Genomic DNA, 19,317 nt, shown 5'->3' on the forward strand with positions numbered 1-19,317 from the left:
TGTCAACCTCTTCACATTTACTATCAGTTGCCAAGTGCCCTGAGATCATGTGATCACCATCTGCATTCTTCTGTGCCGGCTTCTCCATAAAGTCAATGGGGAAGCAGACAGGGAAGGTTGCAAGGAGAGGGGATGTTGGATTTGAGGTCCAATCCCCCAGCATGCTGCAAGATTTTGACTGCTTTGCTCAGTGATCAAGATTCCAGGATCAATTGTGGCTGTAAGCGGAGGACTGTCTGTAAAATGTTATTTTCCAACATTTATTATTGTATCATTTATCAATCTGAGAGATTATTGATGGATTGCGTACAAGTGTAAAACACTTTGTACCAATTTTATTTTAAGCTATAGCTTGGAGTAAATTTTATGGATTTGATCCATAATTATTCCCATTGCTGTGTACTGATCGTGTCTTTGACATTTTGTTTCCATTTTCTCATCCAGCTATTTGTTCTGTTTCTGCATTGTATCTAAGTAAGAGTCTACCCTGTTGTGGAGTGCACCTTGATAAATGATAATTATTTGTAGATACATTTCAAATTTAGCCTTTTTAAAAAAATGTCTCTCCCTCATTCTTAAGGTTAGATTGTATCCTTCCAGCTATGATATATTTGCAGCCTTCACAAAATATTTCTTACTGTGTCTTTAATCTATTCCTTGGATCAGAGTGAATCATGTCTGCGTTGGTAATTAATTTTTTCTTACTGTAATTATCTCCAACATGGAAGGCATTTGAAGGAAAAACTAATGTTGAAATTGTTAGGCTTATTATTTTCTTGGTAAAATTCCATTTTTTAAAATAAACTTTGGGATAATTTGTTTTTAAATTTTTATCCTCCTTTGTGCTTTTATACCACATATACTATGAGGTCCATTAATTAGGCTGACTCCTTCCAGTTTTCACATTTTGCTGTTAGAGAATTTTATCCACTCTGTTATCCATGACAACAAACATGCTTTTTGCTATATCTTAAAATTTGGAAGAGCAAGATCATCATCTTTTGAAACTTATAACATTTTTAGTTTAATCTGTGTCTTTTCCCACTCCATATAAATTTGTTGACAAATTCCTTGTCATTCTTGCAAATGTCTCTGAGACTATAATACGAATCATTTCCAACAAATAATTTATCATGGGTAATGTATTCATTTCAGTAATTGCAACTGATCTTTTTTTTTTTATTGAAAAAGTTTTCAAATACAAATTTCCCCCCCTTTTTTTCCCCTCCCCCTCCCCCTCCCTAACCCCCCCTCCCCACCCATCCCCCCCTGTGACTTCTTCGTAACAAAAAACCTAATTCATAACAGATTACTTACTCCCTCCTCTAAATACTGACCTTTACTTACTAAAAATATTATTAATATTATAACATCCCCCTTTATCCATACATTTCAGAAAAGGGAAAAAAAAAACATTATACTATAACATTATAGAATAACTTCTAATTTAACATAATAGTATTATAACTCCCAATTTGGCAATAATCTGCCCTTTTTCTCCTCTCCCAAACTTATATCTATATATTATTACAACAATTCAAAACCACCTTCCACTTTAAGACTATACAATAAGTCCTACTTTAACATTTAATCTTCTATATATATTACTATAACATTTCAAAGCGGCCTTCCCCATAAAATCTAGTTTAACATTTAACATTTAACATTTATTCCACTCTATCCATTTCCTCCACTCCCCTAAGTATATCACTTATTTATTTTATTTTTTATTTTATATTGGATTTCTATACCGCCCTTCTCCCTGAGGACTCAGGGCGGTGTACAGCCAGATTAAAAAAACATGCAGAACAAATATTAAAAACAATTAAAAGATATATAAATTTGGCCCAATTAAAACTCATTTACCAATTAAAAACGTTTAAAACATTTAAAAACAGTTAAAAATTTCATCTTAAGCCAGCCCAGCTTGTTTAAATAAATGGGTTTTAAGGGCGCGACGGAAGGCACTGAGGTCTTGGATTCTCCTTATCTCTGGGGGGAGCTGATTCCAGAGGGTAGGTGCCCCCACAGAGAAGGCTCTCCCCCTGGGGGTCACCAGCCTACATTGTCTGGCTGATGGCACCCCGAGGAGGCCCTCTCTGTGGGAGCGCACGGGTCGATGGGAGGTCGTTGGTAGCAGCAGGCGGTCTCGAAGATAGCTAGGCCCTATGCCATGGAGCGCTTTAAAGGTGATAACCAACACCTTGAAGCGCACCCGGAAGACAACTGGGAGCCAGTGCAGCTCGCGCAGGAGCGGTGTTACATGGGAGCGCCATGCTGCTCCCGTCACTACCCGCGCTGCTGCGTTCTGGACCAGCTGGAGCCTCCGGGTGCTCCTCAAGGGGAGCCCCATGTAGAGAGCGTTGCAATAGTCAAGGCGAGAGGTGACGAGGGCGTGAGTGACTGTGCACAGGGAATCCCGATCAAGAAAGGGCCGCAACTGGCGAATCAGGCGAACCTGACAAAAGGTCCCCCTGGTTACAGCCGTCAGATGTTCCTCCAAGGACAGCTGCATATCCAGGAGGACTCCCAGATTGCGAGCCCTCTCTGTGGGGGCCAATGACTCGCCCCCAATAGTCAGTGATGGAGTCAACTGACTATATCGGGATGCCGGGAGCCACAGCCACTCAGTCTTGGAAGGGTTGAGCTTGAGCCTGTTCCTCCCCATCCAGACCCGTACAGCCTCCAGGCACTGGGACATCACTTCAAGGGCATCGTTGGGGTGGCCTGGGGTGGAGATGTACAGCTGGGTGTCATCAGCGTACTGGTGGTATCTCACCCCAAAGCCATGGATGATCTCACCCAGCGGCTTCACATAAATGTTGAACAGAAGGGGCGAGAGGACCGATCCCTGCGGCACTCCACAAATGAGAGGCCTCGAGGTCGACCTCTGCCCCCCTGCCAACACAAACTGCGACCGGTCGGAGAGAAAGGAGGAGAACCACCGCAACACGGTGCCTCCCATCCCCAACTCTTCCAGCCGGTGCAGCATGATACCATGGTCGATGGTATCAAAAGCCGCTGAGAGGTCTAACAGGACCAGAACAGAGGAACAACCCCTGTTGTTAAGAAAATCCCTTTTCTTAAACTAATCAGTCTGCTTAGCTTATTCACCCACTGTCCTGCAAAATTACCATACACAACAGTTCTTAATATCTTTGATTCACTGCCCACACTACTTAAATATATATATATATATATTCCATTATATCTAAATAAAAAAAGAAAGGACAATGACTTTAAATTTATCGTCCATATAATATCTTCTTTGAAGTCTTTCCACTGGATTATTAGAACCAACATCCATAATAGGGTAACATAGCTTGCTGATGCAACAATTTATTCAAAATCTTCAATCATATCTGCCCCCCTCAGTAGTAAATATCTTCTTATATGTATAAAAGTAAAAACAACCACCCGAGTGACATTATAATTATATTCCATATAGTAATAATTGTGGGTTTCATCAGGATTATTGATTCCCATCATCGTAGTGGGTAACAACCCGATCTTCTGCGTGCCCCAGCATAATTCTCTTGCCTGATTCAAGATAATTATAATATATTTATCAACACAAAAAGAAATTCCAAAGTGGATAATTCAAATCCATCAGATTAAGGCTCTTTTCACGTCCCAAGATTACGGCAATGCAGAGATCTGCCACTATCCTCAGGATGATATTGACCAATACGTCGCCTCCTCTATGTTTTCACATAATCATTCATATTTTAAAGTCACTGGCTTCACTGTTGCTTGATTTAGAAATTTCTATTTTTATGCAACCTATTTCTTTTTTTTTCTTTTCTTTTTGTGGGTTTGATTTCCATCCTGGTTTCCTTTCTACAGATTGTGTATCAACTAGTCTGTTTTCATTCTGCTTTGTAGATTGGTCTTGTTGGTTTTGTTTTTGTGTCTCATGTTTCTTTTTTATCCCTTGTATGTCCCCTGATTGGTTTCCATGCTTGTCTTTGCCTTGATAAGTCATCACATTAAAGTCAGATGCCACTTCTCTCAAATTTGTAGATAATCCAGCTGGGGTATCCGATAAATCCAAAGGCAATTTATCTGGTACAGTCTCTGTAATTCGATATTCTCCCTTTATTTCCAGCTCCTTCTGCTTATCCTGTATTATACCTGAAGATGTTAAATTCATTTTCAACCTATTTTGATAAAATTCTTCCGCTCTTTCAACAGTATTTAGCTGGTATCTTTCTCCTTGATATCTCAATATAATACCAACTGGGGCGTCCCACCTAAATGGGATATTTCTCTTTTTTAACTCAGTCACCAGAAAACCAAATTTCTTCCTTTCCATTAATATCTTAGGTGGGAGTTCCTTGTAAATCCAAATCTTTCTTCCATACAATTGCAAATTTGAATTAAAGGAATTTTGCACAATATTATTCCTAATTTCTTTATCTGTGAAATAAATCACCACATCTCTAGGCAGTTGCCTTTGCTTAGCAATCCAGGAATTTATTCTGTAAACTCTGTCAATCCTACAAAACACTTCCTCAGGTTGAACCTTTAAAATCCCAGCTAGAATTTCAGAAGATATTCTCCTTAAATCATCTCTGTTATTTTCCTGCAAGCCTCTTAGTCTTATCACATATTCTGTAAAATTATATTGTACCATTAGAACCTCTTTTTCAATCCTCTGTTGTAGATTTTCTACATTACCAGACTTTTGAACAGCATCCATTTTAGGTTTTTCTTCTGAGCTATTATCCTGAGTGTTTATCAAATCATTTTCAATCTTTTGAATTCTATTGTCCAATTTATCTTGAATTTCTTCCATTTTAGACTCTAGTAAATTAGTATTTGTATCCAGCTGTGTCATAAATTCTGAAAAACCATTAGCCACTTTTAAAATTTTTCGCTCCAAAAAATCAAACTTAGATTTCACCAATTCTTTAATTTCCTGCTTAAATTTTTCAAGATGCTGATTCACAATGTCATCCCTTCTTTCAATCTCCTCTAAGAGAAATTCTATTATATTAAAATCAGGTTTCTGAGACTGAAGAGTTAAAACTTGTTCCTTTAAGTTGTTAATGGGGGAATCCCCCCCCCTACTTGTTTATCTGACTTTATAAGTCTCAGTGCCATGTTTCCGCCCAGGCAGGCTTTGTTAAAAAAAAAAACAGGAAAAAAGACTTCTTTCCAATCAACAACAATGTCAAGTCTCCAGGGGAAAAAGAGAGAAAAAAGCACAGGAGCGAAGTTTTGTCTACAAATGTAGCCAGTGGTATTTATTCCGCTACATTGTAATAATAGGAAACGGAAGGACTTTCCCTTTCAGCCTCTTCTCCAGCCGCGGCAGACGCGATTTTAAAAGGTTTTTTTCTTTTCCCCTTTCTTTTTCTCTTTCTCTTAAGTACTTTTTAAAAGATAAGTAAAATACTTGCGATTCAGTATTACAGGTCCAGCTCACATTTTCTTTGAATAATCTGTTAAATTCGCAGGCTTGCTCTTGACGCCTGGCTCTGCATTAACAGAGGTCTCCCAAAGCCCGGAGCAGCGGCTGGGGATATGGGGCATCTCATCCGCTCCGTCCCAAAAGTAAAAGAAAAACTTTTGGGACTCTGCAGAGAGTTCTACCCACCCCTGCCGGCTCTATCTCCGTTTCCTCATGGAAACGGAGTTTTTTCGAGCCGCCATTCCGTTGTGAAGGCGGCTCTGACAGGCAGTGGAAGCTGACGATCCCGAAGGAGCATCTAGCGGCGGCCAGCAGCAAACTGGAAGCCAATTGCAACTGATCTTAACTAAGATGGCTTTGTTCTTGTCAGTAGATCCTTATTTCATTTTCCATTTCCACATCATATCATTCTCATTTCCCTCTAATGCTTTGTGTGTGTGTAGAGACATTGCTTAAATTGCTTGTCTTTGATTCTATATGAGCTACAAATAATTCTTAACTTTCACTGCCTCTTAGTTTCCCAACGTCTTACTATTCAGAAACTTCTGTTTACCTTTTATCTTTCTATATAGGCACAATCCATCACAACCTTCCAAAATACTTTGCTTTGAAAACTGATGTTAACCCATAACCACAGACCTGTGGTCATAGTGACTGCAATAGTTTTCCAAAATGTTCAGAACACCCCTATTTTTAGAAATGGACCATTCCAGTTGTGAATAGCTTTTGTTTTCCCAACAATAAGAGTGTATGCAGCATCACGTTTGTTATTTGGAGTTTTCTGTAGTGGCATTTGAATTTGAGTTTTGGTCATTTTATTTATTATTATTTATTTATTATTCAAATTTATAGACCGCCCTTCTCCCGAAGGTCTCAGGGCGGTGTACAGCCAAAGTAAAAAACATAGATACAAACATTAAAAACAATTTAAAAAGATATATATAAGTTTGGCCCCAAAGTTAAAAAACAATAACAAAACATATTAAAAAAACATTTAAAAAGTGTTAAGCCAGCCCGGCTTGCTGAAAATGAAATGTCTTCAGGGCACGGCGGAAGGCACCGAGGTCTTGAATTCTTCGTATCTCTGGGGGCAGTTGATTCCAGAGGGCAGGTGCCCCCACAGAGAAGGCCCTCCCCCTGGGGGCCACCAGTCTACATTGCTTGGCCGATGGCACCCTGAGGAGGCCCTCTCTGTGGGAGCGCACCTGTCGGTGGGAGGTCGTTGGTGGCAGCAGACGGTCTCGAAGATATCCAGGTCCTATGCCATTTTGACTGCAGATCTTTGTTAACATATTTTTTAAAATAATGTTGGGGCCAGGTTTTCCGCCAAAAAGAATGCAATTTGGTGATCCAAACTTCAAAGAAACTGTTCTAAAATGGTATGGAGAAGCAGAGAGTGATCTGAGTGAAGTGGAATTGGATTGTGATGAAAATTTTGTAATGGAAGATGAGGAATCTCCCGCTACCACTGATTCTGACATCAGCAATGATGAAGCTCCCAATGAAATTGATAACCTGATATAATCTATGGCGTGCAATAATTTATATGGCAAGAACAAATTCAAATGGTTTTCTGCACCTTTTGGAAGCAATAGATCCAGAACTGCTAGTCACAATATGGTTGTGCAATTACTTAGACTGCAGCCAGCAGCTAGAAATTTTGGAAATTCACCTACTCCCCTAGAGATTTGGAAATTATTGTTTTCTAAAGAAATTTAGAAAATTGCCATCATTCAGTGGACCAATGTAAAAATTAGAGAAGAAAGATTAAAGTTCAAGGATGAAGAAACAAAAAGTGACCTGCACAATATGGATTTGATAGAGATCAATGCCTTTTTTGGTTTACTGCTCTATACATCAATTTTTAGATCCAACCATGAAAATATCGAATGTCTTTTTGTTACTGAGGTCATTATGACTGTAATAGCGTAGTCAAAATAGTACGTCTATGGTTAAGGGTTAATTAAAAATGCTGATAATAACTTGTGACACCTGTTGTTTCACATTTATTTTGCTCAACCTTGTATGTTAAAAATCAGCTATGATACTTTAATTGTCTTTGGCCTTTTGTCTGTTCTAGCTTTAGCCCTCTAATGATTATGTAAAAACATTCTTGAAAGCTGCATTGAGTAAACTTATCAGCATGTCTACACCCTAAGACAGCCCTATAGCAGAGACAAATATAGGCTAACATGAGTTCCTGCTACTATTGTGCAAATAAGATGGCCCAACAATTTAAAAAAGTGCAGTAGATTAGAACATTTATGATCAGATTCTAAGATTCAAGCATTTGACATTCTGATTTAAAGCCATTAGAGCTTTCATTACAAGGAAGGAAGGAAGGAAGGAAGGAAGGAAGGAAGGAAGGAAGGAAGGAAGGAAGGAAGGAAGGAAGGGACAATGAAATTGGGAAGCATTTGTCACTTTGAAGGTGGGAAATAGAAAATGATATGTGACTCCCCCATTGTCTTCAAAAACACAAACTCTTCAGAATCCAGTGCTGTACAACTTATTCTCTGCAAGTACAACCAGTTTTGAAATGTACATAATTGTTTCTTTATATTCCCCTTCTATTTTACCTAGTTTTGATTACAATGTGAACTGCATAGAATACTTGGCTTACATAGCCATATAGCATCAAAATATTTAAACAAAATAAAAACTATCACTTTAACTACCTTGACCTAAAAATATTGTAGAATGAAAAATTTGAATATTTTACTGGATGAAATCTTAAAACAAAACAAAACAGAAACTTAACATCCGGTTATGTCAGAGTCCCTATCTTTAGTTTTACAGAACAAACCATCCTTTTTACTTTGTCTTGGAGTCATACTGACACCAATACATTTTGATTACCTTTACAAAGTGATTAGAAGCTAAAATGTATTCCAAAAAGGATGTCTATTAACAGATTTCAGGATTCTTGTTAAATCTTTTTCCTGAAAGTTATTTTTGATACTAACACCTGAACAAACTCTTAATTAGCTTTTGGGTATAAAGCATAATTTAGGTGCTTCAAACACCGCCAGATACATGTTACATTAATATTTAGGAACCATTCTTAACTGCTTAAACCAACCATATTTTCATACAGTGATGACATCAGCTGACATAGTCAAAAGCAGTAGTAAAGGAATATGTTCTTATAATGAGGGAAATTCCTAATAACGTTACATTTATTAATTTTCTCTTTCAAAATATTTTCTAAAAAACTGTTCTCATCTAGAATATTTAAGGATATCAGCTATCTCAGCAGGGAAGAGAGATGTACTTTGCTAATGGCTAAAGCAAACCACTCTTACAAGGGCACTTTATTGCTGAATGAGGTCTTTTGTCTTTCTTCTTTTCTTTTCCCTAATTAGGGAACTGTCAACTAAGTTAACTGTAGTTAAGCTATCAATACTTTTATGCCTTTCATATACTGTGTATTTATTTTTCCTTTAGGAAAAAGATGTTGCAGTAATCTTTCACGTTCAGTAAATGTAAAAGCCCAGAGATTCACCAGATATAAACTGCTCTGAATTACATAAAAAAGAATCAAGCGATACAAAGCAATACATGCTTAGTTTTGTGAATCTTTTGAAAGTTCACAAAGAGTATTCACAAGTAAAGATTATTATGAAATTAAGTCTAAAAAGGAATTGTGTGTGCATTTATATACATTACCTTTCATTCATTGTTTTTCTACTTGAGTAGAAAAGGGACCACATTATAGTAACTGAATAATTTTTCTAGGTTTTGTGATTAGTGGTATTTATTTCATTATTTGAAAATAAGTATATCACCAGCTGTATAACAACCCTACGTGACTAGCAAGCAAATACACAAATAATACAAACATAAGATTAACATTCTATCACATCACAACTGTCATAACATTACCCACTTAAAGAAAAATACAAAAATATGCTGGGCTTGCCTCCTATCCTGACCTGAGACCTAAGAACAGAGTCAGATTTTAACAGTCTTTGGGATGACAAGAAGAATAGGGATCTTCTATATCTAGGGAGGATGGCAGAGGACAAGAAGGCCTGGAGGAACGTTGTCCATGGGGTTGCGATGGGTCGGACACGACTTCGCAACTAACAACAACATATCTAAGGAAGGTGTCTGTTCACAGAGAAGGTTACATTATGGAAAAGGCTCGCTTCCTAGGTATCACAGATGTCAACATTAAAGAGAGTTGAAGTGAATCTCAATTGGCTCCTTGGTTCTCTGAGGAACTGAGAGAGATGAAGCGTCGGAAAAGACGCCTAGAGAGCATTTGGAGGACTAGTCAATCCGATTCCGACCGGACACAGGTGAGGTCTTATATCAAGACCTACCTAGTGGCGATAAAAGCGGCAAAATCTAACCATTTTTCCGCTCTTATCGCATCTGCAGAGAACCGCCCAGCCGCCTTGTTTAGGGTGACCCACTCCCTTCTTCGGGGGGGAGTGCGGGAAGATCCCTTGCAGGGTCGTGCTGAGGATTTTGTGCAATTCCTGCACGATAAAGTCGCTCGGATTCGGGATGGCTTGGACTCCGACTGGATGAGTCCATGGGAGGAGACGAGGGCAGGTCTTGAGAATGTTATCTGGGAGGAGTTTGATCCTGTGACTCCCGAGGATGTGGACAGGGTTCTGGGTAAGATTAGTGCCGCCACGTGTTTATTGGACCCGTGTCCCTCCTGGTTGGTGCTGGCCTCCCGGGAGGTTACACGAGGCTGGTTCCAGGGGATTATAAGTGCTTCTCTGAGTGAGGGTGCCTTTCCTGCCACCTTGAAAGAGGCGGTAGTGAGGCCCCTCCTCAAGAAGCCTTCCCTGGACCTGGCTGAATTAGCCAACTATCGTCCAGTCTCCAACCTCCGTTTTGTGGCGAAGGTTGTTGAGAGCGTGGTGGCACGACAACTTCCCCGGCACCTGGATGAAGCTATCTATCTGGACCCGTACCAGTCGGACTTCAGGCAGGGGTACAGCACAGAAACGGCATTGGTCGCGTTGGTGGATGATCTCTGGAGGGCTCAGGACAGGGGTTGCTCCTCTGTCCTAGTCCTATTAGACCTCTCAGCAGCTTTTGATACCATCAACCATGGTAACATGCTGCAGCGGTTGAGGGGGTTAGGAATAGGGGGCACCGTTCTGCGGTGGTTCTCCTCCTTCCTCTCCGACCGCTCGCAGTTTGTGTTGGCAGGGGGACAGAGGTCGACCTCGAGGCATCTCGCATGGGGAGTGCCGCAAGGGTCGGTCCTCTCGCCCCTCCTGTTCAACATTTAAGTGAAGCCGCTGGGTGAGATCATCCGTGGTTTTGGGGTGAAGTGTCATCTGTACGCTGATGATACTCAGCTGTACATCTCCACCCCAGACCACCCCAACGATGCCCTTGATGTGGTGTCCCGCTGCCTGGAGGCCGTGCGGGCCTGGATGGGGAGGAACAGGCTCAGACTCAACCCCTCCAAGACCGAGTGGCTGTGGCTTCCGGCGCCCCGATATAGTCAGCAGGTGCCATCGCTGACTATTGGGGGTGAATCTTTGCCCCCCACAGAGAGGGCTCGCAATCTTGGTGTCCTCCTGGATGCACGGCTGTCTTTAGAAGAGCATATGACGGCCGTGGCCAGGGGGGCCTTTTATCAGGTTCGCCTGATTCGCCAGTTGCAGCCCTTTCTAGATCGGGACGCCTTGCGCACGGTCACTCACGCCCTTGTCACCTCCCGCCTGGACTATTGTAATGCTCTCTACATGGGGCTCCCCTTGAAGAGCACTCGGAGGCTCCAACTGGTCCAGAATGCGGCCGCGCGGGTGGTTATGGGTGCAACCCGTTGCGCCCACGTGACACCCCTCCTGCGCGAGCTGCACTGGCTCCCAGTGGTCTTCCGGGTGCGATTCAAGGTGTTGGTTACCACCTTTAAAGCGCTCCATGGCATAGGACCCGGGTACCTTCGAGACCGACTTCTGCCACCAATAGCCTCCCACCGACCAGTCCGCTCCCACAGAGAGGGTCTCCTCAGGGTGCCATCAGCCAAGTTATGTCGGCTGGCGACACCCAGGGGGAGGGCCTTCTCTGTGGGAGCTCCAGCCCTGTGGAATGAACTGCCCCCGGAAATACGTAAGATCTCCGACCTCCGGGTGTTTCGCTGCGCACTAAAGACCCTGTTGTTCCGCCAGGCCGGGCTATTAACATAACGATTTTAAATTGGGGTATTTTAAATTTCTGGGATTTTAATTGGAGCCTAATTATTTAATGATTTTAAATTTTAATTGTTGTTTTTGTTCTGTGTTTTTAATAGGCTGTACACCGCCCTGAGTCCTTCGGGAGAAGGGCGGTATAGAAATAAAATAATAATAATAATTATTATTATTATTATTATTATTATTATTATTATTATTATTATTATTATTATTATTATTATTATTATTCCACCCTATCCAGTCTAGTAGGATGGGAAGTGTCTTCAGTAGAATGGTTGATCCCACAATAACCTAGTCCTGTGCAATATAGAGCTTTAAAGGTGAAATCAGGCTTCTGAATTGCACCCAGAAAGAAACTGGAAGGCAATACAGCTTGCATATCAATGGTATAACACAGGCCAACCATGAGGAACCCAAAATTGCCAACTGAAATTTCTGGGTAATCTGCAAAGGCAGCCCATATACAGCACATAATGTCATTTAAATAATGACCATGAAAATGATTTCACAGGCATTTGTCCTTTGTAATATATTATTATATGGGTTTTATGATTTTCTGGCATAGGAATATTTATTTAAATAATCTTTTACAATTTTTGGCTATTTTAATCTTGTTTATGAACAGTAAGGTTGTAAGCCACTTAGAGTTGCTTGACAATTAAAATGACAAATAAACCACGTCGAACAAATAAGTGAGATACAAAATCTTAGTACGCTGAAAACAGAGCAAATATATATAGCACCTGAACATGTTTGAAAAAGGACTAGTTCAAATGAGCCAAAATATCACTGAAAGTTTGTGTGTGTGTGTCTTCTAGAAAATATGTTAAATGCTTTAATAATTTTTTATGGAAATCCCAGTATAAATTCTTTGAAATTGGTAAAAGTCAGGATAGTTGTTCACCTGAGCAGATGGTGGAAGAACCTTCGTGCATATCTGCTGATCTGATCCCTGTATCCCAAAATAGTTGTCTCAGACAAAGGTCGGGTTGGTGCATAAAATGTCCCAAGAGTTGCCTCCAGCTGTGCTGTGGAGTTCAAACACAGCAGCAGTTAAACAAATGGAATACATTCCCTTCAAGAAATATGGGCTTATGTCTTCAGGCAGCCAAGCTTTTCAAATGAACCTACAGCTCGGAAGAATACATTTTTTAAAAAAGTGACAGTACAGAAACAAATCTATGTATGAACAATCATTTCAGGCAGCACCTATGATGATCTGGAGCAAAAACAAAAATCTGTCAGTATCTTAGAATAAATGGATATCTAATTATTTTAACGTGGCAAGAATGATTAATGACTATGCAAAAAACTTCAAGCAAAGTTTTTCCTACTAAAAAGCAGTCTCCTTTTTATCCTTCCTGTTCTGACTTAGCTTGTCAGAACTTTTCCATTGTCCCACAGGTAAAAATCTTTTCCAAGGTTAGCCCCTGGGGGAAGCAACTTGACCTCTGTAGGTATTTCAGCACCTCTAAAAGAAGCATTGATAACTGTAGGAATGTTTTTCTACTTTCAGTATTGGTTGGCAGGCTTTAATAGTTACAAGGTGAGTCATATATGTCATGATAATAGAGTATCTAAGTGCAAACTTCCAGCTTTACTATAATGTACAATATGGATGTTGCTTCCTTTCTGAAATATTGGAAGTTTTACAATGGTAGCTTGTGCCACCTGCTGTAGGACAGAAAAAAGGGAAACTTGCCAGTATGCTCTTTTCCCTTCTGCCAAAATATACAGATTAAATAAAGATAACATTATTATTAGATTTGATAAGATTGATGAACAACTACAAATCATTCACATTTGTGCCTCCAATGGCATCAGGGACTCATGACTATTCAGCAATATTATTTGGCAGCAATTCCTTGGCCTTCTTTGGAATACTTTTTCCCGCAACTCTTTCATAAATAGCCAATATTTGGGTTTTCAGCATGTTTCCCATGGCAGATTGCAAGATGATGAGGTATTTTGCTTTAAGGTATCATTATACTGTTTATGGAATGGAATGAATCTTTCTAGCTCCTTAATCCCAACTTTTTTGAAGCACCAGAACTACAATTACCACTAAATAGGAATAATATAAAGTATGGCGAAAGCCGCTGCAGACAGGACTTTCACACAACTTGTATTCTCTGGATACCTATCTAGCTTGAATAAAGGTGAAATGTTGCACAAGTTTAAAATTAAACAATATTCTTTCTGATTAATTTTGCCTAGGATTACATTCTTGAATATATTTATATTTTGGCTATTCCCCCCACTCTGTCTTCCCCATCTTTTGTACTATTATTTAGAAGTAGATAAATGCAACCAGTGATGCACAGCTTTAACCAATGTTAGTGTTATGCCATGCAAATTACTTAAATGAATGATGTATTAAATGCCTTCCTTTTTAAAAAAAATTGTGGATACAATTTGATTTTAGATATAGGCCTGCCTATTAAGGCAGATGGACAAATAAAATTTTAGAGTCATAGATACTTCAAAGGAAGGCCCATACATGATCTGTGGAAATATAATTTAATAATTTAATAAACACTACTGCCATGAAGTTCCTGCTTTTCCTTACAAATTTTACATTTTTGAATTAACCCAGGCTACATGATCTTGGATTAAATACTATTGCAATTATAGTTTTATTTTAAAAAATCTATTTAAAAGAACCATTAAAAAGATCTAGTTCTCTGAAGATCTTGAAAATAACCAAAATGGTTAAAATAAATTTAAATTTACCGGTAGATTAAATTAAATTAAAACAAATCTGGCACTGAGTATGAGAGAGGAAAGTAAAGAGAAATTTCAGCCTTGAATCATTGCTATGTAGGAAACTGACTAGGAGGGATCCTCCCTAATTTCTAGTCAGCATTTATCAGATAATTATGAAGAATATGTTTCAGTTTGGCAAAATTTTGTCTATGGGCAAACATGCAAAAAAGAAACTGCTTTGAGCTTTTACTTGTATCGTTCTTGATTTCCCATGGTTGACATCACATCTGGTAAATAAATTACCATGACAGATTGGTTAGGTTTCTTCAGAATAAATCTCAAATGGCATAAATTACATATCTAATATATTGCATACTGGGAAAAGCATAGAAGCAAAAATTTATTTATAAAACATATTAAAACCAAAAGGTCCCAAATCTTTCTACTTTTCACTATTCCTATAAATTTTCTAAGAATAAATGTTAATCTTACATAGAATTTTATGTCAGTGATGTAGAATGTCATGATAAGTGCTTCTTCTTCTATAGCATAAGGATTGTGGGTCTCAGCCTCATGGCCTTCACACATGTTTCAACAGCAAGCAATTTTTTTTAAAAAAAGTGCTGTTTAAAAATCCTCTAGCATTTTCCTTTTCTCCAGGGAAGCGCTTGGTGCCCGGTTGGTTGTACTTACATGCAGAGACAAGCCATGAGGCTCTCCTACTTATTATTTTTCTTATTCAAATCCTGGGAAAAGAACTAATGGGACCTCAAAAAAGACAAAGAATAGAAAATGAAGATGCTAAAGTCCTTTGGGACTTTAGAATTCCAATAGACAAGCATCTACCACAAGACATCCCAGATTAACATTGTTGATAAGCAAAAGTCTGGTAAGTGGACATTGCAATATCTGGAGACAGCAGAATAAAACAGAATGAACTGGAGTAAACCACAAAATACAAAGACTTGCAAATAGAAGTAGAATGACAGTGGCAAAAGAAAGCAAAGGTAGTACCAATAGTGATGCTTGGATGCAATCCCAAAACATCTGGATCACTTGAACACCATCAGCATTGTAAAATCACCACCAGTCAATTGCAAAAGACAGCTTTACTTGTAACCTTTAACACCATCAAACAACATCTGCCTATCCCAGATCCTTTGGAAGGACTGAACAGGTAGATAAAAATGTCAAATCTGATCTAAACATCTGGCTGACTGTGCAATGAACCAATAACAAAATTTATTAGATTTTTATCCTACTTTTTACCATAAAATTCAAGGTGTCAGCGTTCTTAATATAATCTCTTGCCTCCTATTTTCCCCACAACAAGCCTGTGCAGTAGGCTAGGCAGAGAGAATGACTGGCCAAAAGTCATTCAACTGGCTTTTATGCCTAAGGGAGGCCCAGAACTCAAAGTATCCTGGTTTCTAGGTCAGCACCTTCAACCCCACACTATACTGATATATTTACACTGAAAAATTGATTCTGTAACACAAGTTGTTTTTAGCATAAAGATCAGCATATGCATAATCTTGCAATGTTTTAAGTATAATCTGCTCAAGTTGATTAATATTAAAGTTCTACCATTAATTGAAAGGTAGGGATATTTATCAGCCATAGCCCAACAAACCTTCTGTAATGTGTGTCAGCTTTTGTCGAAGAAGGTAGTTTATTATAGCACATAGGCTTACATAACAGTGATGACCCACTGTATTCCAGTTCATTCCATTTAAGATGTTAATTGCCTCATATATCTCATCTTGATGAATATATTCCTGGATGATTTCTACAAGGCCAAGTTGTCCTCTTGGGGTGACACCTGCCACAAAAAGTAATAAAAAAAGTCATTCCAGTCAAATATAATTATGTTTATTTGTTTCACCAAGAATATGTCTGTCTCGTTGCCTGTCTTTCACCCACTGAAATATATAAGGCAGTGGTGGCGAACCTTTTACTCACCGAGTGCCGAACAGGTATGTGCTTCGCGTGCTTCGCGTGCTTTGGGTGCCATGTACCATCCGTGCTAACGTGTGGCTCCTCCCCATGTGCTGGCCGTGCAACTGCACCATCTGTGCATGCGCACAGCTTTCGTGCGTGCCCCCGTGTGCTGCGCACGCAATCGCACCATCTGCACATGTGCATGGTTTTCATGTGTGCAATGCACACATGCAAATGCTGTCTGCGCATGTGCGCACTGCACCCCAGTACTCTCACACCCATGCGCAAACACACACCCATGTGCAAGAAAGCTCTGAAGACCAGTTGGGTCCCCTGAATTGCGTGCATGAGCACTGGAGGCGCAAACACCAGCTGGGGCGGATGTGCAGCTGCAGGTGGGTTGGGTGACAGCTCACGTGCCAAGAAAAATGGCTCTGTGTGCCACTTCCTGCAGCGTGCCATAGGTTCGCCATCATGGATATATGGTGTACACTTTGGGAAGATGCACTGGTAAATAGTATTTGCTTAATGATTCAGGATAGCACTATTATATAAGAATATATAAAAATATACCCCTTTGGAAGCAATGAATGCAAACCCAATTAATTTTAGCTTGCCTCCTATGAAAATAAAGACAGAAGAAAAAATTTCAAGGCTGTATCAATATTAGCAAAATGACTGGAGTGAAAATTACTAAAATTCAAATGTATAGCATTCTGCCTGTGGACTGGAAGACTGATCTGACCACCCAATAGATTTTGTTTTTATCTGTAATTTGAGACTGATTATACAGTACATATTTCATGTACAGACACACTTCTGTTATTAAAAAATATTAAGTGCACATTAACAAATGCATCTTTACCACATTCATATATTTTATATAGCTGCGAATGCATGTTGGAGCTATCAAAATTGGAACATTTATGATAGCACTGTTTTCAATTTATACAAACTCAGTAGAATTCAGCAAGAAAGGAGTCTCTCTACAGGGAAAATAGACACTTTGTGGTCTTTACTGGCTATCCATGATTCCCCTACCTTTGATTTACGTTTACATTGTGTAACATTATGGAAGTTTAGTCTTTTCATATTATTGCCTATCAATACAATCTCTTGTTTTTGGATTTCAGAATATTTGAATTTTAATTACAATCTGGTTCTACTCCAATCTCCATGAAATAAAATATTGATGTTTTTTGCAGGAGGGATTAGTAACAACAAATAGTAGATCTATTATAAACCCATTCTAGAACAAATGAAACAGACATTTTAATATCACTAGATGCAGAAAAAGCTTTTGATATGGTGAAAATTACAAGTAAAGAAAAGTACAAGTAAAGAAAATTGGATATCCTTCAGAATTCGTTACATATAAAAATTTATTATTTTAATCTCTCTGCTTGGGTGGTTACAAATGGAATTATCTGCTATGTAATCAAAATGTGATGATCCAGTGATGGGTTAAGGACCTTAATGGATCAGAATGTAAATATAAACTGTTATCACGTGCAAATCAAATTTTAGATCTTTTAAATGACTCTTAAAAAATATTCCCAAATATATGGAAAATGTAAATACAGTGCAAATGAACATGGTCATTAGAGTAATAAACATTTTGAGAGATTGCCTATGTTGCTTACACTTTTAAAAAATGAATTAATAGTTAATTAATGTCTTATGAAAGAAACCCCTACAATCTTATTCTTATTCTCAAATATACAGGTTTCATATAAATATTATGGTGATCTAGAGCCAATCATTATGCCATTAAAACTTTTGAAAGATTACAAAATGAATGCAATTTATCCAAAATATCTAAGTGCCAATATATTCAGTTAAAACTTTTGTTTTATACACACACACACACTTTATGAGTTTTAACAATCCAAATCTCTGGAAAGTTTGTTTATTGGGGGAGGATGTTACTGAAACTAAATTTACAATTTAATGTTACTAAAAAATGAAAGAAAATTACAAAAATTTGGACAACATAAAAGAAATGAAATAAGAGAATTAGAATTACCTAGTTAGGAAAATCACTATTTTCACATTTTAAAAATTTGATCAAGTGGTTAAGGCACCAGGTTAGAAAATGGTAGATTGTGAGTTCTAAGTCCCGCTTTAGCCATGAAAGCCAAGTGAGTGATCTGGGGCCAGTCACTCTCTTTCAGCCCACTCATCTCACAGAGTTATTGTTGTGGGGGTAATAAAAGGAGGAAAGTGTGTTGGATATGTTTGCCACTTTCAGTTATTTGTAGAAATGATAAAGGTAGAATACAAATAAAGAAAGAAATAAAATTTCAAGTGTGCCTAATTAATTAAATATTATTTTGAGAAAACATTAGGCACTTCAATGTATGATTTTAAAAAATTGATTGGAATTCTTCTTATGTCAGAGATATAATAAAAGTGAAGGTAGATATTTTTTAGTAGCTCCCTATTGGTTATTGTTGTCATCAATCAGCTATTTGAAAGACACTCAAGAAATAAGTATGTCCATGCATTGTTACATTGTATTATCAAAATTTGAAATTTGTCTGTTTAGAAAGAATTTTAGACATACAGAACCAGAACTATATTTTTTTTAAAATGCATTTATACCAAAGGTTGGTTCAACAAAATTTGTCAGTTTGCAGTCTTTAGTCTGTCTTAGTTTTGACAAAGAAGCAAGACTGGACATTATGATTTCGTATAGTTTAGGTTTGTGATATTATTTTGATATTATACAGTAGAAAACTGGTAAAATTTAAAAATGCTTTTCATTTTTAAAATTTTAATTGAACAGTGATTCAATGATGATGATTTTTCCAATATTTTGGTATTTGGAGGGAGGGTTACCTTTCTTACTATTTTTTTATTTTCTTCCTTTCTTTTTGACTTACATTGTTTAGTTGTTCGGGCTTATATATGTGTGTGTGTGTGTATACACACACACACACACACCTACTTCAACAATACTTTAAATGAAATGAAATGTCTTATTTTTGTTTTTAATTGTTGTTCCTTATATTATTACAAGTTTTGAATCAAAAGCTCAAAATTTTTAAAATTGCCAATAAAAATGTTATCTAGCTTGTCTCT

The 19,317-nt window shown here is 38.3% G+C and overlaps 1 protein-coding gene across 13 annotated transcripts in view; it reads right to left on the reverse strand.

The window, feature by feature from the left end:
• WDPCP (WD repeat containing planar cell polarity effector) overlaps window positions 1-19,317 on the reverse strand; it is a 201,271-nt gene that overhangs the window by 70,982 nt on the left and 110,972 nt on the right. For all 13 annotated transcript variants that reach the window (XM_034432467.3, XM_034432462.3, XM_087886501.1 and 10 more), the window contains 2 exons: window positions 15,926-16,114; window positions 12,491-12,614 (listed from right to left, as the gene is read on the reverse strand). In XM_034432467.3, coding sequence (XP_034288358.2) covers window positions 12,491-12,614; window positions 15,926-16,114 — 313 coding nt within the window. The remainder of the gene's footprint in view (window positions 1-12,490; window positions 12,615-15,925; window positions 16,115-19,317) is intronic.

The sequence above is a fragment of the Pantherophis guttatus genome, chromosome 1 (genome assembly GCF_059756535.1).
Source record: "Pantherophis guttatus breed Tessera chromosome 1, ASM5975653v1, whole genome shotgun sequence".
Lineage (NCBI taxonomy): Eukaryota > Metazoa > Chordata > Lepidosauria > Squamata > Colubridae > Pantherophis > Pantherophis guttatus.